General features: G+C 46.1%; 1 protein-coding gene across 1 annotated transcript in view; it reads right to left on the bottom strand.

The window, feature by feature from the left end:
- Nucleotides 1-293: 293 nt before the first annotated feature.
- Nucleotides 294-24,985, bottom strand: part of krtcap3 (keratinocyte associated protein 3) — a 37,271-nt gene continuing 12,579 nt past the window's right edge. Inside the window, exons 2-6 of the mRNA XM_070890939.1 lie at nucleotides 16,458-16,642; nucleotides 14,473-14,532; nucleotides 10,491-10,691; nucleotides 5,217-5,388; nucleotides 294-364 (exon numbers count right to left, since the gene is read on the bottom strand). Coding sequence (XP_070747040.1) covers nucleotides 294-364; nucleotides 5,217-5,388; nucleotides 10,491-10,691; nucleotides 14,473-14,532; nucleotides 16,458-16,642 — 689 coding nt within the window. The remainder of the gene's footprint in view (nucleotides 365-5,216; nucleotides 5,389-10,490; nucleotides 10,692-14,472; nucleotides 14,533-16,457; nucleotides 16,643-24,985) is intronic.

The following is a 24,985-nucleotide window of genomic DNA, read 5'->3' as shown; positions in this document are numbered from 1 at the left end:
AACTGAAATTCCATCCAGTTGGATTTCCCCTTTTGATCCTATGAACTTGCTCCTGTCCTCGGAATCTACTGCCGCCCATGGCATCGGCAGCCTGCTGCATTACAACCTTACTTAATACACTATACATAGCCATGCTTTAAAATAAGTTCTGTCCTTGCTCCAGTCCTTGGCTGCTGGGATGTATATTTTGTCAGTTAAATTAAACAAAGCCCCATAATTCATGTAGTTGTGTCTTTCCTGTGTGTGCTACATCTCTCATAGTCCGTCTGTATTATTCAGTGCGTGTGTGGGCCTTAAGGTTCCCAGTATCGTGCGTCTCCAGTGTCGAAGTAGCCGTGCGGTCCCATCTCGGTGAGTGTTTTATCTGCAAATTTTAAACAGATAGCCTGGTCGTCACCAGGTGTTAGGTTCTGGTCTACTCATCTTTTATCCATGCATGTCGAGGTCACTCTGTGAAATCGGAGGTAAGGGTTAGGTTGGGTTTGTGGACTACACTTACCCACCGTGGGGTACATTGGCTCTATTGCCATAGGTGATGGTGCTATGGCTGCGCACTGCACTATCCGTCTGGTTCCATTTAAAAAAAAAATCTCTTCCAGCTTATTTATCTTTGCTTTTAACTCTTGAATTTGTTTTGTTTGAGTATCTTTCTTATATTTGTATCAGGCGAGTATTATTACATAGGCTAGTTCTGTTTTATTTTTATTCTGACTATCCCACTATTTCCTCTGTCTGTCAGGTGACTCTTTATTTTATTAAGAAATCCAAATGAATAATGTCCAGTATTAAACAACTGTCAATGGAAAGGGTTAACTTCTTTACAGGTTTGTAAGAAGGCCTGATGTGATTACATGACTTCGCGTAATCATCCGAAATTTTTTTTCCAAGACTTTGTACCTTCAAAACTTGCTTAGAAATTAGGAATCCGTTAAAACAGCAGAAATCATTAGTAAAGCCGTCATAATAAAAATCTTCTCATCAGGAAAGACAGCATTTTAGATTAAACTCCAATTTTTTCTTAACTTCTAATTCAAGTACTTGCCAAAGATTTTTTTTAATTGATTTAAAACGAGACCACACATTTTTAATAGCCACTTTGTTTACTGAAATCCAATTTTAACATTCAGTAAGATTTTCTAATTCCCAGTTTTTTTTCTTTCTGTGCTAAGTTCGTATAGCTTAGATCTTTTCTCCTCGTTATTTTCAAAACCCTCCTGCTTATTTAGACTGTTCGGGACTTTTCTTGATAAACAACGTCCATTTTGGGAATCTTTTCAAACTGCCGTGAAACTTTCTCGCAATTTAAAATCATTATCAATGGAGAGTGTCTTTTACCTCTTCCAAATCTTTTTTTTCAATTAAACCAATATCTTTTTCACAGCCGATATCAACTAGTATTTAGTAAGTTATGTATTTTTCCATCGCAAACACCCCTTTTATTTCAGCACCTATTTAGTACGTTACTTCTTTTTTTTTCAGATCTCCTTTCTTCAAATTAGGTTTTGTATTTTACACGGAGGGCTCGTGTCTCCATAAATTTGTTCATTTAAAATCATCAGACAATCGAAGACACTTTTTCTTTCAAATTCGTTCAATTTGTTTTCTTTCAAGGTTGCGTCTTTCTCCTTTTTTTCACAACTAGAACAAAGTCTAGCACGTAGGCTTTGAGAGCTGCTTTTCGTTATCTCAAACGTTCCAGTTTCAAGGCTGTTACAATGTCCCTTTTTCTAAACTGATAAAGCTTGCCGTTTTTACATTTTATCCTTTGTTCAAAGTCCCTTTTACACCTTCGCAGACAGCTCATCACTCATCCAGGAATTTGACCTGATCCCTGAAGGTATTTCTAGATTGTTTCCAAACCTTTTAGTTTTATTTTCTTTTTTTTTTAAGAGATGAGATTAAAAATTATTTTTAAATTTGAATCTTTCTCAGTATTTTGCTGTGCCTTCTCTTAATATCTCAAAATCACAATTCAGATATTGTACTGCCAATCTTTTATTTAAAACTCTTTTTATTGAGCTAGAAGCTTTCGCGTCAAGGTTTTACACAAAGGAAAATGGGAGCATACTTCCCCAGCCTGCAGCCTCGAGAGACCCACGCAGGCTTTTTAAAAAAAGGCATTCTTTATCTCATTCCTCGACTAAATTTATGTCTTTCAACCCAATGTACTCAATGATCTTTTATTTAAAACTCTTTTTATTCAACAAAGCTTATTAATTGTTTGACCGGCTCTATTTTTGGATCCATATGTCACTTAAGATTGTCACTATCAGCTTTTTTATGGCATTACATAGTTACGCAAATTACAATTAACGATTGGTTTTATTTGCCTTTTTACTAGCCAGGATACCCACCTTACCTTGGGGAAGGTGCAGGGGTCTTGGCCATTCCCTTTAATTCATGTTAGGTATGCAGGATGTTATCTATATATCTATATGTCTTCCCTCGGCACCGTACATTCGTACTGCCACGCTTCGGGTCAATATGCCTCGTCTCTGCGGGGACGTCATCTCTATGTCCTCAGTTTGATAAAGGGGTCCGAGAAAATGATTGGCAAGTGGGAGAGGTGATGGCACTTCAGTTCCCTGATGGGGGAACATGGTCTTTCCTCTAAATGGCAGTGCCCATATTCTTGGTAACCTGTTGTATCCAACAAAGACATTGATGTGCTAATCATCAATGGCATGTGTCTTCAAGTGGCCGTATAGGCCAATTCTGGATGCACATAGTCTCTTGCACGTCGGACAAGGGAAGTTCGATGTGCCTGATGCTGACAGTACTGTCACCTGATGTCGTCTATTTCTAGAGTCCCGCAGGCGTTGACATCGGCTTTCTTCGAAGGTCTGGCAGGCAGTCCTTGTGAGGGTTCACCACTGGATTTTATTAGCTGCTGTATTCTTGAGGTCCTTTGGTCGGATGCCACACTACTGGAGGTTAGCCTTAATGCAATCTTTATAGCACTTGCGGGGGCGCCCCGGTATCTTTGACCTTCTCAGAGCTCGCCGTGAAGAAGCTGACGAGGGATCCTTGACTCATCCAAGCGGATGACATGTCCAGCCCACCGGAACTGGGCTCGCATGATCATCACCTCGATGCTAGTTGATTGTGCTCTCTCCAGAACCTCAAGGTTTGACACCCGGTCTTGCCAGTGTATGTGGAGTATAGATCTGACACTGCGCATGTGGAAAGCTTCCAACTTTTTGATGTGACACCAGTAGGATGTCAAGGTCTCACATCCATAAAGGAGAGATGAGAGAATGACTGCTCTATGCACCAACAGTTTAGTTGGCAGTTGGATATGGTGGTGATTCAACACCTTAGTGCGCAAGCGACCAAGTGCATGGCTGGCTTTACAGATCCTTGCATCAATCTCCTTGTCCAAGGACCTATCACTTGATATGGTGCTGCCAAGGTACTTGAAGCTGTGCACTGACTTTAGTTGTATACAGCCGATGGAGACTGTGGGAGCAGGTGCTGTGGTGCCAGGGGCAGGCTGATAGACAACCTCAGTTTTACTAAGGCTGATGGTTAGGCCAAACAATTCTGTTGCCTCAGCAAATTTGCTGAGTATGAATTGTAGGTCACTCTCCTTGTGTGCCATAAGGGCGCAGTCGTCAGCACAGAGTGCCTCTAGGATGAGTTGTTTCTGAACTTTGGTCTTTGCAGCAAGGCGGTGGAGTTCGAACAGCGAACCATCTAATCGATATTTCAGGTAGACCCCAAACTCTAAGTCTTTTATGGCATAGTTCAAGACGCAGGTAAAGAATAGGTTGAACAGAACTGGAGCGAGTACACAACCTTGTTTCACTCCATTTGAGATGGCAAATGGGGCCGTGGTTGTGCCGTCTGAGAGCACTTCACCTGTCATGTTCTCGTGAAACAGCTCAATGATGTGGACAAACTTCCTTGGACACCCAAGTTTCATCAAGATTGACCACAGCGCTGCTCTGTTGACAGTATCAAAGGCCTTGGTGAGGTCAATAAATACAGCGTACGGGTCCATATTCTGCTCAGTGCACTTCTGCACTTGTCTGAGTGCAAAGATCATGCCGGCTGTGCTCCGACCAGGTCGAAAGCCACATTGTGTTTCTGGATGATTTACTTCTGAGGCACTAGTTATGAGTCGGTTCAGTACTATGCGGACGATGATCTTCCCAGCAATGGACAGAAGCGATATTCCTCTGTAATTGCCACAGTCTGCTTTGTTGCCCTTGTTCTTGTAGAGGAAAATTATCATAGTGTTACGAAAGTCCTGTGGCATGTCTTCCTCTTCCCAGATGCTAATTATAATGTCATGAAAGGCCTCGAGAGTTGCTGGGCCTACTGCCTTGTAGATTCGGCAGGGATTCCATCCTTTCCTGCAGCCTTTCCAGTACTCATCTGGTTGATGGCTTTCTTTACTTCGTCCATGCTGGGAGGAAGATCAAGATCTTCTTTGATAGATTGCTGGGGTATGGAGTCAAGTGCTTCTTCGTTCACTGTTGAAGGTCGATTAAGAAGATTACTGAAGTGTTCTCTCATTTATGCCAGTCCTGTCTTTGATCAAAGTGCTGCCATCTGCTGAAATATGATAGAGCCTTGCAGCACAGGAGAACGTTTGGCCTGTGCCGGCTTGTTGAAGGTGGGCAGATGAGAAGAGGAAGAATGAATGGTTCAGTGGGGGAATCAGGTCACCCAGTCAGGGGCTTCACCACATTCAGGAGCGGTCAGGGGGGGCCACCAATGACCAATAGCTCAGCATGCCGGAGCGGCAAACCCATTAGATTCAGTCTGTGCATTTTAAATACAGTAAAACAGTGATTCACAGGCACATGCAGACAACCTACTCACTCACATGCACACACACACACACATATGCAGTCATGCTCGAACGTGTGCACACACACCCCTGCATAGTATATGCCTAGTTATGTGCGGTCACGCTCGAGTGCGCGCGCACACCTACTCACGAATGAGCACGCGCGCACACACACATATGCAGTCATGCTCGAGTGCCTGCTCACACACACAGTACATGCCTAGTTATGTGCGGTCACGCTAGAGTGCATGTGTACACCTACTCACGAATGAGCGCGCGCGCGCGCAAACACACACACCTCGTTGCGTGTACACGTCTAATTATGTGCAGTCATGCATGAGCGCGCGCACACATATCCACCCAGGTCTGCAAATGACCACGCACACAGAGTCACACTTGAGTACACACACACACCTACCTACTTCATGCTTGCACATGCGCACATACACACTCACCCTGTCTATCATGTCGCTCCGTGCACAAGGGCCTATTCCTCGAAGAATCAGTGACACCACAAAGCAGCGGATGGACAGGATTCCTTCAACTGCTGACAACACTACCGACGGAATCCACAAGGCCAGGGTGGTGTCCTGGAAATGGACAGAGAGGATAATTGGCACACCGGGCAAAATATTCAGCAGATTTTATTATTAAAACCAGGTCAACAATTTCCAACATGTTGTAAACCACACCGCTCGTCTTCACAACAAATTGGTCTCGAGGTTGAAAATGACACTGGGCAAAATATTAGACTTAGAACAGCCAGTGCCACTTGAAGCTCCCTCTGCACAACATTTTACCTGATTTTTCCAGCTGTTTCCTATGAAAATACAGTGGAACAATACAAAGGTAACATCGGGTTATCTGCAAGTGCTCCAATATCGGGGCACCTTTGAGTTTTTCAGAGCATTCATATAGAGTTGACAGCCGAGAAACTCTACATCCTGCCAAATGTAGCAGATCCACATCGACCCAAGAGGGGCTCAGGTTCGGTCCCAGATGTGGGCAGAATTAGCCAATCCCAGCCAGATAACAGTAGTGGCATTATAATTGCCGCCAGTACGCCCACTCCAAGATGGAAAAAAAACCCACAAAGCAATTGGTGATGAGATTTTATTATTTTTTTTTAAACCCAGCGAGTTATGCTGATCTAGAATGCACTCCCCGAAAGGGTGGTGTTGGGACACTGAGGGAGAGAAATATACCCTATCCTAGCAACAGCCAAGAGAGGGAAAAAGAATTACAGATCGGCCTAGCAACAGCCAGTGTTCAAGGTTGAAGGCCCCAAGATGTTTTTAGTAACGCCAAGCTATAAACATCCCACCACATACCATTGCAACCAACGCAAGGGGATGTTGATGTGCAAGAAATGTAAACTTGTGTGCGTAAGAATCGGCTGAAGGACAGTGCACTGACTAGTGATTACCAAATAAGGCAAGGCCACTTCCAGTTTGATAAAGAAATTAGTGTATTAAAAAAAAAGCAGCTTTTGTGTTAAGTTGAGAAGATAAAAAATGAAGAAACCTGCATGGATGAGTGCATGCCTGTGCTCAGAACTGCTGACAAAACTCCGCTTGTAAACTGCATTATATGCTGAAGAAATTATACTCTGTTCTCAGATTGCTTTTTTTGTTAAAGTAGAAAAAAATAGCGATTATAACCATAAGATTTAATTCTTTACTACTCAAGTGAACAACAGAAGGCTGTTTAAAAACAACAGGTGGTGGAAGCAGATTCAATAGTAACTTTCCAAGGGGAGAGTTTCTCGGGATAAATACTTCTAGGGAAACATTTGCAAGGCCATGAAAAACGTGCATTTACATAGTGTCTTTCCCCACCACCAGACGTCTCAAAGCGCTTTACAGCCAATTAAGTACTTTGAGTGTAGTTATTGTTGGAACGTGGGAAAGAGATGGGGGAATGGGCCAAATCGGATAGCTCTTTCAAAGAGCCAGCACAGGCACAATGGGCTGAATGGCCTTGTTTGTGCTGTATGATACTGTGGTTCCGGCTCCCTATTGCCATCCATTGACTTCTGCTGTAAAGCCGATGTCTGGACTTCAGGCAAGATTGAGCTTGGCTCTGATGGTTTGATGATGTAATAGAAGGCATGCCTGCAAAATACAACTGGCCCAGGTTTACAGCCTTCTTAGTATCTCCCCGATCGGGAATGCATCGTCTGTTCTTCTTAGTCTAGTAAAGGTAGCTTGTTTATAGGACTTGCTCTATGGTTTGCTTTCCTGTGGAGTCTTTGACTTACCAATAAAGCCCATTAAAAAGGAACTATTAAAATCATAGAATGGTTACAGCAGAGAAGCAGGCCATTTGGCCCATCGAGCCCGTGCCTGCTCTCTGCAAGAACACTTCAACTAGTCCCACTCCCCCGCTCGCTCTTTGTAGCTCTGAAAATTATTTTCCTTCAGGTACTTAGCCAATTCTCTTTAAAAGCTACAATTGAGTCTGCCTCCACCACCCTTTCAGGCAGTGAATTCCAGATCCTAACCACTCGCTGGGCAAAAAATTCTCTTATGTTGCCTTTGGTTCTTTTGCCAATCAGCTTAACTCTGTGTCCTCTGGTTCTCCACCCTTCTGCCAACGGGAACAGTTTCTCTCCATCTCGTCTATCCATACTCCTCATGATTTTAAACACCTATCAAACCTGCTCTGCTCTAAAGAGAACAACCCCAGCTTCTCCAGTCTATCCGTGTACCTGAAGTGCCTCATCCCTGGAACCATTCTTGTAAATCTTTTCTGCACCCTCTCTAAGGCCTTCAAATCCTTCCTAAAGTGCGATGCCCAGAAATGGACTTAATACTCCAATTGAGGCGGAACCAGTGTTTTATACAGGTTCATCATAATTTTCACGCTTTTGTACTCTATTCATATTCATGAAGCCCAGGAACCTGTAAGCTTTTTTAACCTGCCCTGCCAATTTCAACGATTTGTGAACAGGACACACTGTTCATGCACACTCTTTAGAATATATTTCCTCTCCTCATTCTTTCTACCAAAATATATCACTTCACACTTTTCTATGTTAAATTTAATCTGCCACTTGTCCGTCCATTTCACTAGCCTATGTCATCTTGAAGTCTACCACTATCCTCCTCACAGTTCACTATACTTCCAACTATGTTGTGGAGTGTTTACATGGAGACATCCGAACCAAGTTATATGTGCAGTATATACTTTAAAAGCTAGTCGAACAAATTAGTTCAACAGTGCTTTTACATTGGGAGTGCCAACATGATTGCTCTTAAGCCGAGCTTACATTGGGAGCGCCCAGAATATCGGCCTCATGTTATGTTTACATTGAGGGAGCCCACAATGTTGCTCTTAAACAATATAAGTGCAGATGAAGTGCCATGCTGAGGCTCCCAATATATGGATTTCATGCAGCTTGTACAGCCTCAATGTCCTGATTCACCAAGACTGGCAAAAAGATAATGAGTCTTGCAAATTCTTAATTAAAAAAAAAAATTCATTCATGGGATGTGGACGTCGCTGGTAAGGCCAACATTTATTGCCCATCCCCAATTGCTCGAGCTGCCTCCTTGTGGTGAAGATACTCCCACGGCGTTATTAGGGAGGGAGTTGCAGGATTTTGACCCAGCAATAGTGAAGGAATGGTGATATATTTCCAAGTCAGGATGGTGTGTAACTTGGAGGGGAACTTGCAGGTGATGGTGTTCCCATGCGCCTGCTGCCCTGGTCCTTCTAGTGGTAGAGGTCACGGGTTTGGGACGTTCTGTTGAAGAAGCCTTGGCAAGTTGCTGCAGTGTATCTTTTCGATGGTACACACTGCAGCCACGGTGCGCCGGTGGTGGAGGGAGTGAATGCTGAAGGTGGTGGATGGGGTGCCAATCAAGTAGGCTGCTTTGTCCTGGATAGTATTGAGAGTCTGTGAAAGGAGCTTTAAATAATGCTGCAGTCAGCCCCAATACCAACTCCTGGATTATAAGAGGGCTTTAACATCTGGGGAGAAAAGCTGGTATAGTTTTTTTTAAAATTTACTTTAGGATTTACCCTGTGCTCCTGATGGTCACGGGGTAGAAAGAAATACAAAGGCAGCAGTTTTATTACACATAAAAATAACAGAAGGCTCAATTAAACTACAAGTCCAATGCTCAACTACCCTTTGCCAAACAGCAACAACATCTGAAAGGATTTATGACTTCTATAGGATTCAAGTAAACATGTTACATCGTAAACCAGTGTAAACCCCCCTATGGTATGGAGCAACTCTGCTCAGATTTAAAGGAGCAGTCTTTACTTAAAGGAGCAGTACACTCTCACCTGGCAGTACAGTCACTACAATGCAGATTCGGCCAACATTTTTAACTAATAGTTCATTCTCTCCGTGGTCTAGTGATAAAAATAATACCTCGTACGGAACCAAGCTGGACAGGTCAGGAACGGGCCAAGTGCCAGTCAGGAACTAGAAGGAATCAATTTTAGTCCATCAGAAAAATGAAGGGAGCGGTCGGGAGAAACTGTTTTCAGAAGGTTGTTCGGACATGGAAGAGTGAGAGATAGAATCCAGAATAGTGTTTAAAAAGGAATGTGAATAAATATTTGTCAAAGAAGCATTTTAAAGGCTATGGCACAAGGGCAGAGGAATGGGATGAGTTGCAATATTCCAGTTAAGCTGCACGGCTGCACAGCAGTCTGGAGGTCCCATGCAGCCAGCTCACCGGCTTTTAAACGGCTAAACCGCCCATGCGCCGAATTTTAAAAGGGGCCGCGCGGCCCCAAAAAAAGATTAGAGAAAACATTGATTCGGTGGAGAACTCTTTCAAAGGGCTGGCACAGGCACGATGGGCCGAATGGCTTCCTTCTGTACAATAAAGTTCTATTCTACTTGTGATACCTTGTGATTCAAGAAAACAGCAGTGGTACCACAATTGGTCTCGAGAATAGTTAAACTAGAGAAGGAAAATAACACCAGCCAAAGTTCTTGCTCCTGATCAGGATCCATGCGACAACATCCAAGTGAGGGCAGGAAATGATGCCTCCCATAGTTAAATAACCTATCGGCCCTGATGTCCAGGCTCACACTGAAGAATAGCCACTTGGGTGAGCTATTGAAGGACGGCTGACATCTGTACCCAAGCATGAAGTCAGCACTTCCACAAGAGATGGGGAGAAAGTAGATCATTGATATTCCTGTATTAAAAGGGTGAGTTGTTGCCCACACTTTTCCTCCCTGGAATTCCCTCCACAAGCCTTTCTATATCCAAGATTCTTCTCAAAACCAATCCCTTTAACCAAGCTTTCAGTCACCCATGTGTGGACTTCAGGCAAGGAGAAGATTGTGCTTGGCTCCAATGGTCTACGTAATAGGAGGTATGCACGCAAAATACAATTGGTTCAGGTTTCCAGCCCTCTTAGCGTCTCTCAGATCATTAATGAATGAGCTGTTATTTTTGGTCTGTTGAAGGTAGCTTGGACACCAGTTACCCATGGTACTTCACCCAGTCTCTGCTGGCTTGAGGTCCAATTTTTACATTTTTTTAATAAAACTCCTCACATCTCTGAAGCAACGGGACTTTGTAAAAGTCACTACTTAAAAGCTAGTGGTTGCTGTTGATACTCTGTGAGCGGAGGCGGCTTGGTGGGCAAAGCGGTGTTTCCCCATTTTCCTGTTCTCTTTTACGGGTTGTTAAAAGCGCTGCAATGCTCGATTACTTACGTAGATACGTGTCGTGTCGAACGGGCAGTCGGTCATTATCGCAGCCTTGCTGGAAACCGCTGGCACCATTGTGGAGTTGCAGCCAGCAATCAGGTTCTTGCCGCCTTGCGATATCGTCAGCACAATGGCGAGTATAATGCCAACCGAGCACGCCAATGATGTCAAAGCATTTAACAGAGAGATGGACATCAGTCCCCAGTGCTGTGGAGAGAAAATTGGAAATTCAGAGAAAAGGGCAGAGGTCAACACACAATGGGACAGCGATATTTGCCCCATCAGCAAGTCGGCGTGAATCGTTTACCAATTCTCCGGCCTCCGGCTGTATACAAGCTCGACATTCATCACTAGCCCATTGAGTACTTGGTTTAATTCTGCAGGCTTGGGGTTAAATATTAAATCCAATTGGACTTTCAATTTGATTTCGCTCAAGGCTATAAACTCAATACTTCGATACCTTCGGTGTATTCCTTATGCAATATTTTTCACTTCAACTTTATTTTCTTTCTCAACAATTAATTGTTTCCCCATCTCTCCTGAAGACATGGCCGACCTTGCTGGGTCATGTTTCTATGGGCACCATTCACCTTCCAGTACTTCACCCAATGGAGATTGAAATCAATGAGAACAAGGATCAGTGCAGAGACTTAGAGGGGAAAGGAAGGGGTCGGAGTGGGGGTGGGGGGAAGACAGTAGACAAGGTTTTTAAAGGTGAGGTGAAAGAGGTGGAACAGGGCGAGGTGCTCAAAAGGGAGAAATGGTGCCCAACAGGTTGGGGTAAAGACTAACGGTATGATTTGGTGATCGGGGCCCCAGCGGCGGTTTGGGTGAGGCACGTATAGCCAGGCGAGGAGGCTGCAGCGAGGGGAAAGATGTCGTCACCTGTGAGCCAAGTTTCAGTCAAAGCAATCAACAACACTATGGCAAGGGAAAGGACATACTGGGTGGGGGGGGGGGGGGGGGGGGGGAAATGCAGACGGGGGCAGTCATTGATTCACTGGCAGTCTGAGGGAGCTGTTGTGGGTGAGCAGGATGCTCAGAGAGGAGAGGATGAGATATAGCAGGCAGCTTGGGGCTAATTGAAGGCGGGGGGGGGGGGGGGGGGGGAAGGTGGTGCTTGAACCTGGAATGGTGCCAGGAGAATGGTGGGGGTTCGTTAAGTAACGCCTCAGTTTCAAAATTCTCATCCTTATTTTCAAATCCCTCCATGGTCTCTCGCCCCTCCCCATCTCTAATCTCCTCCAGCGTCCCCACAGAGACGTCTGCGCTCCTCTAATTCTGTCCTCCCGAGCACCTCAGATTATAATCGCCCAACCATTCAGCTGCCTAGGCCCCAAGCTCTGGAACTCCCTCCCTAAACCTCTCTACCCTCCTTCAAGATGTTCCTTAAAACATACCTCTGACCAAGTTTTCGCACAATACTCGTGTGAAGCGCCTTGGGACGTTTCACTGCATTAAAGGCGCTATATAAATACAAGTTGTTGTTGTAGTTGTAAAGGATGGGGGTGGAGGAGCAAAGCAAGATGAGAGAAATGAAAGACAACACAACTGGGTGATAGGAGCGGAAGGCAAGGTCAGCCAAGAGCTGAAACAGGAGTAGGCCATTTGGTCTCTCGAGCCTGTTCCACCATTCAATAAGATCATGGCTGACCGGATCTTGGCCTCAACTCCACTTCCCTTCGCCCTCTCCATAACTCTTGACTCCCTTATCGCTCAAAAATCTGTGTCTAAAGTAACAATGGACTCAGATCCTGAATGGCAGCCACAGTGTGCACACAATAGCCACTAAGTTATTTGGGGATCTAAACTGGTCGATTGTAACAAAAATCCTTCCTTTTAAAGCAGTCAACAAGATTGGCAACACAATGGGTTTATCATGCTCTTCAGCATTCCTTCCTTTTCAAGCCTCAAGGTAATCATCATCATGGACAGTCCCTCGGAATCGAGGAAGACTTGCTTCCACTCCTAAAGTGAGTCCTTTGGTGGCTGAACAGTCCAAAATGAGAGCCACAGACCGTGTCACAGGTGGGACAGACATTCGTCGAGGGAAGAGGGGGGGGGGGGGGGGTGGGACTGGTTTGTTGCACGCTCCTTCCACTGCCTGCGCCTGACCTCTTCACTCTCGCGGCGTTGAGATTCGAAGAGCTCAGCGCCCTCCCGGATGCACTTCCTCTACTTAGAGCGGTCTTTGGCCAGGGACTCCCAGGTGTCATTGGTGATGTCGCACTTTACCAGGGAGGCTTTGAGGGTGTCCTTGTAACGTTGCCGCTGCCCACCTTTGGCTCGTTTGCTGTGAAGGAGCTCCGCATACAGCAATTGCTTGGGGAGTCTCGTGTCTGGCATGCGAACTATGTGGCCTGCCCAGCGAAGCTGATCGAGTGTAGTCAGTGCTTCAATAGTGGGGATGTTAGCCTGGGCGAGGACACTGATGTTGGTGCGCCTGTCCTCCCAGGGGATTTGCAGGATCTTGCGGCGATCTCAAGGTAAACACATAGCTGGACAACAATGTGTCCCTTTAACCAAGCACGGGAACTAGTGCATGGAGAAGGAGCAGAGTGCAGGGTGATTGTTAGTCAGGTATTACAGTCTATTGCTCAGCAGCAATCTGATGGAGATAAGGAAATTTACTCAACGTGTATTGTACCCTGACCCGTTGTAGATCCAGGAATCCACACCTTGTTCAAACAGACATTACTGCAGATTGTTGCTCAACTTCAGGTTGTTGTGGATCTCAATCAATATTCGTACCAGATATGAAAATACCGGTTTCATATTTTCACTAAAGGATTCACAGCAAGTTATTCCAGCAACATGAAACATAATTAGTAGTTGATATCCTGAGTTTTTCCATCGAGTGTTGGTGTAGGGAGTCTCGTGTCTGGCATGCGAACAATGCGGCCTGCCCAGCGGAGCTGATCAAGTGCGGTCAGTGCTTCGATGCTGGGGATGTTGGCCTGGACGAGGACGCTAACGTTGGTGTGTCTGTCCTCCCAGGGGATTTGTGGGATCTTGCGGAGACATCGCTGGTGGTATTTCTCCAGTTACTTGAGGTGTCTACTGTACATGGTCCACATCCCTGAGCCATACAGGAGGGCGGGTATTACTACGGCTCTGTAGACCATGAGCTCGGAGACAGTTTTGAGGGCCTGGTCTTCAAACACTCTTTTCCTCAGGCGGCCGAAGGCTGCACTGGCGCACTGGAAGCAATGTTGGATCTCGTCGTCAATGCCTGCTTTTGTTGACAGGAGGCTCCCGAGATAGGGGAAGTGGTCCACATTATCCAGGACCACGCCGTGGATTTTGATGTTTGGGGGGCAGTGCAGTGCGGCGAGGACAGGCTGGTGGAGGACCTTTGTCTTACTGATGTTCAGCGCAAGGCTTATGCTTTCGTACGCCGGCGATATACTGGAGTTCAGCCTGTGTGTGTGCTCAGACGCAGGCGTCGTCCGCGTACTGTAGCTCGACGACAGAGGTTGGGGTGGTCTTGGACCTGGCCTGGAGACGGCGAAGATTGAGCTTCCCACTGATTCTGTAATTTAGTTTCACTCCAGCGGGGAGCTTGTCAAATGTGAGGCGGAGCATGGCAGCGAGGAAGATTGAGAAGAGAGTTGGGGCGATGACACAGCCCTGCTTGACCCCGGTCCAGACATGGATTGGGTCTGTGATGGATCCGTTGGTAAGGATCACGGCCTGCATGTCGTCGTGGATCAGGCGGAGGATGGTGACGTACTTTTGGGGGCATCCGAAATGGAGGAGGACGCTCCATAGACCCTCGTGGTTGACAGTGTCAAAGGCCTTTGTAAGGTCGAAGGAGGCCATGTATAAGGGCTGGCGCTGTGTCAAATTTTGTTTGATAAATCGCTCAGGTGAAGCACCTTGGGATGTTTTACTCGGTTAAAGGCGCTATATAAATGCCAGTGGTGGTGGTTGTGGGTTGACTTTAAATATATAAAGTATATTGAAGTAGAATAATGAAACCACTTACCAGTTTTACCTTGGTTAAGTTTCGCGAGACCAGAATGGCAATGATGCCAGTGGCGATACTCTGAAGAATTAAAACAAAAGAAACCCCCGATTAGTCACAACCAGAGCTTAACTGGGCTCTTCGTTCCACACATACCCCTGGAAGTTAACACGTGATGATGGATAAAACAAACAATTTGATGGCCTGCAGAATCTCACCTAAAATATATATACACACACATGCATACATCCCTCATCCTTGGACACCTTCAAGCAGAATATCCTTGCATAGCAGCCGTGATAACTGTTGCCAAGAGACTGTTGCAAGGAAATAGAGAGAATATGAGGCAAACACATAGCAGGTACAAAGAGAAAGACCAGTTAAGTTTCCTGGGTATAAGGCATCAAGTTTGCTATGCATGGATATCTGATGCGAGGTGTATGAGGAAGTGAGAGATTATGCGCATGCGTGCACACACACACGTAGAGGACAGGACTGACTATGGGTGTGATCGCTCCTGCAGCTGAAGGGTTAATTCACTCAGCTATGGCTCAGTGGGTAGCACACTCGCCTGTAAGTCAGTAGGTTGTAGGTTCAAGTTCCACTCCAGGGACCCGAGCACAAAATATAGGTTGACACTCCAGTGCTGCACTGTCGGAGGTGCCGTCTTTTGGACGAGACGTTAAACCGAGGCCCCAAGTGCCCTCTCGGGTGGACATAAAAGATCCCATGGCACTATTTCGAAGAAGAGCAGGGGAGTTATCCCCGGTGTCCTGGTCAATATTTAAATCGCACAAACATAACAAAAATCAGTTTATCTGGTCATGATCACGTCGTTATTTGTGGGAGCTTGCTGTGCGCAAATTAGCTGCGGCGATTCCCACATACCAACAGTGATCACATTCCAAAAGAACTTAATTGGCTGTAAAGTGCTTTGAGAAGTCCTGTTGTTGTGAAAGGCGCTATATGAATGCAAGTCTTTCATTTTTCTTTGCGTTCACAGAGAATCAGCATCTGGACAAGGCTCTGGAGCCATCAGTGTCTCTGCAGCCACAGCCCAGCCTTCAGGGGCAGGAGGGTGGGTAAACAATTTAAACAAAAGTTTAACGGTGGACTATTCAGAAACAATTAAGTTTATAACATTCTTTTCCCTCCCACCCTCTGCCCAGTGCTAGAGAGAGGGGGCTGGGTTGGGGTGGGGTAAGAGCCAAGGTTCCCACTACAATTGCTTCTCAGTGAATGCATGAGGTGTTTGGTGCTACCAAGGACTGGTTCAACTTGACTGACGCCCTCCATGGTTGAATAGCTCACCAGCCTTTACTCTCCTGGCTCGCACATGAAGAATGGTCAGTTGACCAAGGTATGGGATGGTTTTTGTCATCCATGGAAACCAGGCCCCCAGCACAAATCAGCAGTTTAGACAGTGTGTCTGTGGGTAGCACTCGCACCTGAGTCAGCAAGCTGTAGGTTCAAGTCCCACTCGAGATTTAAGCACAAATTCTAGGCTGTCACTCCCAGTGCAGTGCTGAGGGAGTGCTGCACTGTTGGAGGTACCGTCTTTCGGATGAGACATTAAAATCGAGGCACCGTCTGCTCTCTCAGGTGGATGCAAAAGATCCCACGGCACCAATTTGAAGAGCAGGGAAGTTAACCACGGTGTCCTGGCCAATACTTAATCCTTCAACCAACATCACAAACAGATTATCTGGTCATTGCCATGTTTCTGTTTGTGGGAGCTTGCTGTGTGCAAATTGGCTGTCGCGTTTCCGACATTTCAACAGTGACTACACTTCAAAAGTACTTCATTGGCTGTAAAGTACCTTGGGACATCCCGAGGTTGTGAAAGGCGCCATATAATGGAAAGTCTTTCAAATCTCTCACCCAATGACAACAGCTTGTTAGTGCCCCAGTCCGTCAGTTTCCTTGAGAAATTTGACAACAGTATTCCATGCAGCAAGAACACAAGCCTCTCCCATCCATAAAACAAAGCAAGCGGAAGAACTCACCAACAGACCCGAGACGACAGAAATGATGTTGGCCACCGAATACTCGGCTGTCACCTTGTCCTCGGGCTTCGAGATGTGCCTCAGCACCGTACCATGGACGATCGCGCCAATGATGAAATTGATGTGCCCAATAAAAATCAGCGTGATGCCCTTCCTCATCAGCTGTCGGGGGCCGCTCACCTTATCTGTAGGGTCAAGAGAGAACATCCACTTCAGTCACGCACTAAGGAAACAAAGTGCAAACAAATACAGGGACTGGCCTTTCTGATAAACCCAAAAGGAGCGAGAAAAAATGGTTCTTCCCAACTGCTGGACTTGGCAAATCTGGAGAGTTTACCGTGGTGTTATGGTGGTTTCAGGAGACCCGCGTGTCAGGAGCCGGCGATATTCAAGTCTAATAGCAGCTCGTGCTTTCATCTCTGGGGCCTCGTTTTAAGTCCCCAAGTTCCTAAATCTCTCCACCTCTCTCTCCTCCTTTAAAAGGCTCCTCAAAACCTATCTCTTCAACCAAGCTTTTCGGCTCCGTCTCAATATCTCGACGTGGCTCGGATGTCAATTTTTGTCAGATAACACTCGTGTGAAGCGCCTTGGGATGTCTTACGACATTAAGGGCCCTAACTTGCACCAAGTCCTGTTCACCCATCACCCCTGTGCTCGCTGACCTACATTGGCTTCCGGTTAAGCAACGCCTCAATTTCAAAATTCTCATCCTTATTTTCAAATCCCTCCATGGCCTCGTCCCTCCTCATCTCTGTAATCTCCTCCAGCCCCACAACCCCCCCACCCTCCCGAGATGTCTGCGCTCCTCTAATTCTGCCCTCTTCAGCATCCCTGATTAGAATCGCTCAACCATTGGTGGCCGTGTCTTCTGTTGCCTGGGCCCCAAGCTCTGGAACTCCCTGCCGAAACCTCTCCACCTCTCTTTCCTCCTTCAAGATGCTCCTTAAAATCTGCACTAATATCTACTTATGCGGTTCAGTATCAATTTTTTAAATCTCATAACACCCCTGTGAAGCGCTTTGCGCCGGTTCGCTCTGTTAAAGGCGCTATATAAATGCAAGTTGGTGTTGCATAAGAACGCAAGAAATTAAAGCGGGAGCAGGCCATATGGTCCCTCGAGCCTGCGCCGTCATTCAATAAGATCATGGCTGAACTTCTACCTCAACTCCACTTTCCCATCTGATCCCCATATTCCTTGATTCCCTTAATGCCCAGAAATCTTTCGATCTCTCGAACATATTCAGCGTCTGAGCATCCGCACCGGTGTCTCCTCTCTCTGCTGGCTGCAAGACATTCTGGCAGGAAATGGGTTATAGCAGCCCTGGAGGGTGCCCAAGGGATGAATCTCTAGAGGAGGAATGGGGAGGGGAGAGAATTGGGTCAGAAATATAATTGTGTTAAAAGGATCCGGACAGACACATTAGCCCCAGGTTTCTTTTTCAGCTTGTGACTGATCTACCATCTATTTAGTGTCAGCCGTGGCTCAGTGGGTAGCATTCTCGTCTCAGAGTCGGGAGGTGGTCAGTTCAAGTCACCCTCCAAACACTTGAGCACAAAAATCTAGGCTGACGTTCCAGTGCAGTACTGAGGGAGCGCTGCACTGTCGGAGGTGCCATCTTTCAGATGAGATGTTAAACCGAGGCCCCGCCTGCTCTCATGTGGATGCAAAAGATCCCATGACACTATTTTGAAGAAGAGCAGGGGTGTCCTGGCCAATATTTAGCCCTCAATCAACATCACTAAAAACAGATTATCTGGTCATTATCACATTGCTGTTTGTGGGAGTTTGCTGTCTGCTAATTGGCTGCCGCTTTTCCTACATTACAACAGTGACTGCACTAAAAAAAATATACTTAATTGGCTGTAAAGCGCTTTGGGACGTCTGGTGGTCATGAAAGGCGCTCGATAATTGCAAGTCTTGCCTTTTCTTTCTATTTCAGGCATTTCCTATGTTTATTTGAGGTTTTCAATATTTGCACTGTGTCTGTCTCTCTCTTTGTGCGCTCATGTTTATGAGCAACCAAACTGTGCTGAATATTACAGGGTCTGTGGTAAATCCACTGGGACCAGGGAGCTGGAATTAGCAGGTCTCTCAGAATTCAGACTGAACAAGCCCAAGCATAACCACCTTGGGTAGAAACTCGAGCAGTCCCCAGACTAAAAGGGGGACGTCAAAGAGTTTAGAACATTTTATTGAAATGCAGATTGATTTATCCAACAATATTGCGCACAAACGATCGAGTGCGTGGTTAACAGCTAAACCGAGGGCCGATATCTGGAAGTCCTTCTTCACAGAGTGGTCAACACATGGAAACAGCTTACCAGATAGAGTACAATCATTTACCAACTGGATGGTCAATAGGGGGCCTTCAGGGTCCTTCAGATGATGAACAAAGATGGGCTGAATGGCTCCCTCATCCATAATTATCTGATTGTATTTTTGCTCCAATGATGCATTATGAATGCACAGCACACCTGATTACGCTAAATCCATGGACCATTTTCACTTTGATGCCGACAGCATATTTGAACACGAGTTACAATGTTAATTAAAGGCACAGAGTAAATGGCAAAGGTGTGCTAAACCTTTATAAATCACTGGTTGGTTTCAATGGCTACTTTAAAGTAGTGAATCGCCCCAAGGTGCTTCACAGGAGCGGTAAACAAAATTTGACACCAAGGCACACAAGGAAATATGCGACCATAAACCTGGTCAAAGAGGTGGGTTTTAAGGAGCAGTTGAAAAGGAGGAGAGCGAGGTACAGGAGTAGCGAGGTAAAGAGATTTAGGGAGGGAATTCCAGAACTGGAGGCTTTGGCAGCTGAAGGCACAGCCACCAATGGTGGGGCAATGAAAATTGGGGATGCGCAACAGGCCAGAATTGGAGGAGAAAGAAAGAAAAACTTACATTTATATAGCACCTTTCACAATCACCAGACATCTCAAATCGCTTCAGTCAATTAAGTACTTTTGAAGTGTAGTCACTGTTGTAATGTGGGAAACATGGTAGCCAATTTGCACACAGCAAGCTCTCACAAACAGCAATGACCAGATCATTTGTTTTTGTTATGTTGATTGAGGGATAAATATTGGCCTGACACCAGGGATAATATCCCTGCTCTTCTTCAAAATAGTGCCGTGGGATCTTTTACATCTACCGGAGAACAGACGCGGTCTCGGTTTAACGTCTCATCCGAAAGACGGCACCTCCAGCAGTGCGGCACTCCCTTAGTACCGCAGTGGGCGTGTCAGCCTAGATTTATGTGCTTAAGTTCCTGAAGTGGGACTTCAACCTACAACCTTCAGACGCAGAGGCAAGTTTTATACCCAGGGCCTGATGGACTGCATCCCAGAGTACTTAAGGAGGTGGCCTTGGAAATAGTGGATGCATTGACAGTCATTTTCCAACATTCCATTGACTCTGGATCAGTTCCTATCGAGTGGAGGGTAGCCAATGTAACCCCACTTTTTAAAAAAGGAGGGAGAGAAAACAGGGAATTATAGACCGGTCAGCCTGACATCGGTAGTGGGTAAAATGATGGAATCAATTATTAAGGATGTCATAGCAGTGCATTTGGAAAGAGGTAATATGATAGGTCCAAGTCAGCATGGATTTGTGAAAGGGAATTTTTTGAGGATGTTTCCAGTAGAGTGGACAAGGGAGAACCAGTTGATGTGGTATATTTGGACTTTCAGAAGGCTTTCGACAAGGTCCCACACAAGAGATTAATGTGCAAAGTTAAAGCACATGGGATTGGGGGTAGTGTGCTGACATGGATTGAGAACTGGTTGTCAGACAGGAAGCAAAGAGTAGGAGTAAATGGGGACTTTTCAGAATGGCAGGCAGTGACTAGTGGGGTACCGCAAGGTTCTGTGCTGGGGCCCCAGTTGTTTACACTGTACATTAATGATTTAGACGAGGGGATTAAATGTAGTATCTCCAAATTTGCGGATGACACTAAGTTGGGTGGCAGTGTGAGCTGCGAGGAGGATGCTATGAGGCTGCAGAGCGACTTGGATAGGTTAGGTGAGTGGGCAAATGCATGGCAGATGAAGTATAATGTGGATAAATGTGAGGTTATCCACTTTGGTGGTAAAAACAGAGAGACAGACTATTATCCGAATGGTGACAGATTAGGAAAAGGGGAGGTGCAAAGAGACCTGGGTGTCATGGTACATCAGTCATTGAAGGTTGGCATGCAGGTACAGCAGGCGGTTAAGAAAGCAAATGGCATGTTGGCCTTCATAGCGAGGGGATTTGAGTACAGGGGCAGGGAGGTGTTACTACAGTTGTACAGGGCCTTGGTGAGGCCACACCTGGAGTATTGTGTACAGTTTTGGCCTCCTAACCTGAGGAAGGACATTCTTGCTATTGAGGGAGTGCAGCGAAGGTTCACTAGACTGATTCCCGGGATGGCGGGACTGACCTATCAAGAAAGACTGGATCAACTGGGCTTGTATTCACTGGAGTTCAGAAGAATGAGAGGGGACCTCATAGAAACGTTTATGTTCCCAATGTTGGGGAAGTCCAGAACCAGGGGACACAGTCTAAGGATAAGGGGGAAGCCATTTAGGACCGAGATGAGGAGGAATTTCTTCGCCCAGAGAGTGGTGAACCTGTGGAATTCTCTACCACAGAAAGTTGTTGAGGCCAATTCACTAAATATATTCAAAAAGGAGTTAGATGAAGTCCTTACTACTAAGGGAAGAAGGGGTATGGTGAGAAAGCAGGAATGGGGTACTGAAGTTGCATGTTCAGCCATGAACTCATTGAATGGCGGTGCAGGCTAGAAGGGCCGAATGGCCTACTCCTGCACCTATTTTCTATGTTTCTATGTTTCTATGAGCCACAGCTGACACTGGGAACGAGCAAGGGAGTGGGATTAATTGGACAACTCTTTCAAAGAGCTGAAACAGGTATGATGGGCCGAATGGCCTCCTTCTGCGCTGTAAGATTCAATGATTTCATTCCATGATTATAGAACGGGTTTTTACTTCAAGCACTTCATCAAGGTCTAGAACCTCCTTTCAGTAAGCCCTTACTGCTCCCTTTTCCTGCAATCACCTTCCAAGTCAAGAGTTGCTCTCTGCTGGCGCTGGGTTCCCCAGTTAATACAGACCAGCTCCCTGCTTTTACTCTGACAGATTGCTGTTACCTGACAACAACTTATATTTATATAGTGCCTTTAACATAATAAAACGTCCCAAGGCACTTCACAGGAGTGCTATCAAAAATACTTGGACACCGAGCCATACAAGGAGATGTGAGGGCAGATGACCTAAAGCTTGGTCAAAGAGGTAGGTTTTAAGGAGCATCTGAAAGGAGGAGAGAGAGATGGAGAGGCAGAGAGGTTTAGGGAGGGAATTCCAGAGCTTAGGGCCTAGGCAGCTGAAAGCACGGCCGCCAATGGTAGAGCGATTCAAATCGGGGTGTTCAAAAGGCCAGAATAGGCAGAGCACAGAGATCTCGGGGGACTATAGGGCTGGAGGAGGCTACAGGGATAAGGAGGGGTGAGGCCATCAAGGGATTTGAAAACAAGGATGAGAATTTTAAAATCGAGGCGCTGCTTAACTGGGAGCCAATGTAGGTCAGCGAGCTCAGGGGTGATGGGTGAGTGGGACTTGGTGCGAGTTAGCACATGGGCAGCAGAGTTTTGGACCACCGAGTTTACGTAGGGTAGAACTAAGGAGGCCGGCCAGGAGTGCGTTGGAATAGTCAAGTCTCGAGATGATAAAAGCATGGATGTGGTAGCAGCTAAATTGAGGCAAGGGCAAAGATAGGTGTTGTTACAAAAAGGTGGAAATGGGCAGTCATGTATCCTACATGGTTACTGCTTGTACTATTACAAGGTGTGCCACCAGAGGGCACTGCAGTGGGAGACTTGTAGATTACCTGTACAGGTGTACCAGGCCTCGTATAAAATGCAGGCCAGCATGTGTGATCCGCACTCTGGAGTTACATTAAATGGACTAAGGTCACTACAGTTCAAGCACAACACATGACTCCACGAGACAATTATTGGAGCATCTGAAGACATAACAACGGCAAAGACATATTCACCAATCGACAAGACCTAGAATAGTTAGTGGAGGTGAAGGAGGGCAAACAGTGCATTTAAATTCAGTGCTGCTGCTATAGTGTAAATGCACTTTTAAAAAGAAGTTTTGACTGACGGGTTGAATTGCTGTTTAAACTTCCACAAAATGAAACACAAATATTTGCAAACGGTCGTTTTTATCTGCACTTGGCAAAGGACCGATTCTCAGCATAAACACAACCAGTTTGCCAGGTAGCATTTATCTGAAACATACTCATGAGAGAGAAGATTTTCAGATTACTTTGAGGGGGAGGGGGGAGGGAAGAATTCTCTCACCTTCTCTGGAATGCCAGACACAGCCTGTTCCATTCAAAGCCCTTCCCGCTGGTGAAGCAAAGCCTCTATTTAAGAGGGTTTGACTGGCACCTTGATTAGATTGCTGCCGTATCTCCAGAGGGATCAGGATGCTTTGCTCCTTCCTAATACCAGCCCTTACCCTGCCGTCACACAGTCACCCCATGTACGTCTTGGTTTGCCCCCTCCTCCTGGGTCTTCCTTTTCCTCGTTTACACATTGCCCATTGGCAACATGATCCAGGGAGTTCAGGTGAGCTTTCACGTGCATGCCGACAATACCCAGCTCTACCTATCTTGGATACCACGATCACCACTTGTCCAACATGGAGGCAGGCCAGAATTTTCTCCAATTTAACGGTGTCAGCTGTGCCTCGCCTCGGAGTCAGATGGTTGTGGGTTTAAGTCCCACTCCAGGGACTTGAGCACAGTAATCCAGTGCAGCAACGAGGGAGCACTGCACTGTCGGAGGTGCCGTCTTTTGGAGACGTTAAATCGAGGCCCTGTCTGCTCTTTCCGGTGGACGTAAACGATCCCATGGCACTGTTTCGAAGAAGAGCGGGGGAGCTATCCCGAGTGTTCTGGCCAATATTTATCCCTCATTCAACATAACAGAAGATTACCTGATCATTATCACATTGCTGCTTGCTATGCACAAATAGGCTGCCGCGTTTCCCACATTACAACAGTGACTGCATTCCTAAAGTACTTAATTGACTGTAAAGTGCTTTGAGACGTCCGATGGTCGTGAAAGGCCTGATATAAATGGAAGTCTTTCCTTCTTTCTTTAACATTAGGAAGCTCCCATCAAACCTCAATATTCCTATCCTGACTCCATCGCCCTCGCTGGCTACTTGCCCAGGCTGAACTCGAGTGAAAACTGTGCTGTGTTCGACTCTTAGCTGATCTTCATACCGCACGTCCTCTCCTTCAAACTCCACACCATCATGCGTCCCTGCCCTTACGCCACAACAACATCTCCAGTGCCTTCCTCACGGGTTTCCCAAGCTCCCGCCTACATAAACTCCAACTCATGCAAACTTCCGCTGCCCCATCCTGTCCCATACCAAGTCCCACTCGCCCATCACCCATCACCTCGCTGAGCTCCACAGGCTCCCTGAACCGAAAGCACTGAATTCAAAATCTTCACCCAGGTTTGCAAATCGCTCCACAATCTCACTCCTCCCAAATGTCTACAGCTTTCTTCAGCCTTGCATTCCAGATCATGCCCTTTGGCCTTCGAATTCTGGTCCCCTAGATTGAGATAGCACAGGAGGCAGCCATTGGGCCCATCATTCCTGTGCTGGCTCTTTGAAAGAGCCATCCAATTAGTCCCACTCCCCTGCTCTTTCCCCATAGCCCTGCAAATTATTGTCGTTAAAGTATTTATCCAACTCCCTTTTGAAAGTTATTACTGAATCTGCTTCCACCGCCCTTTCAGGCAATGCGTTCCAGATCATCAGATGTTTTCCTCTGGTTCTTTTGCCAATTACCTTAAACCTGTGTCCCCTGGTTGTTGATCCTCCTGTCAGTGGAAACAATTTCTTATTTACTCCATCAAAACCATTCATGATTTTGTACCCCTCCATCAAATCTCCCCCGAATCTTCTCTACTCTTGAGGACAACAAGGCCAGTTGCTCTAGTCTACCCAAGTAACTGAAGTCCCTCATCCCTGGTACCATTCCAATAAATCTCCCCTGCACCCTCTCCTCGGCCTTGAAATACTTCCTAAAGTGCATTGCCCAGAATTAGATTCCAACTGAGCCCGAACCAGTGTTTTATAAAAGGTTTAAGAGAACTTCCTTGCTTTTGCACTCGAAGCCTCTATGGAAAAAGCCAAGGATCCCGTATGCTTTTTTAAAACAGCCTTCTCAGCTTGTCCTGCCATCTTCAAAGAGCTGCACCGTACACCCCCAGGTCTCCTGCGCACTCCCTTCCCTGCACCGCTGATGGCGAAACCTTCAGCCGTCATGGGTAGAAGGTTTGGAGGGGATTTGAGGAGAAGCTTTTTCACCCAGAGGGTGGTGGGAGTCTGGAACTTGCTGCCTGAAAGGATGGTAGAGGTAGAGACCCTCACCAGATTTTAAAAGTACTTGGATATGCACTTGAACAACAACTTGTATTTATATAGCGCCT

This window comes from Pristiophorus japonicus, chromosome 9 (assembly GCF_044704955.1).
Source record: "Pristiophorus japonicus isolate sPriJap1 chromosome 9, sPriJap1.hap1, whole genome shotgun sequence".
NCBI classification, from domain to species: Eukaryota; Metazoa; Chordata; class Chondrichthyes; family Pristiophoridae; genus Pristiophorus; species Pristiophorus japonicus.
This window is presented reverse-complemented; position numbering and strand designations above follow the sequence as displayed.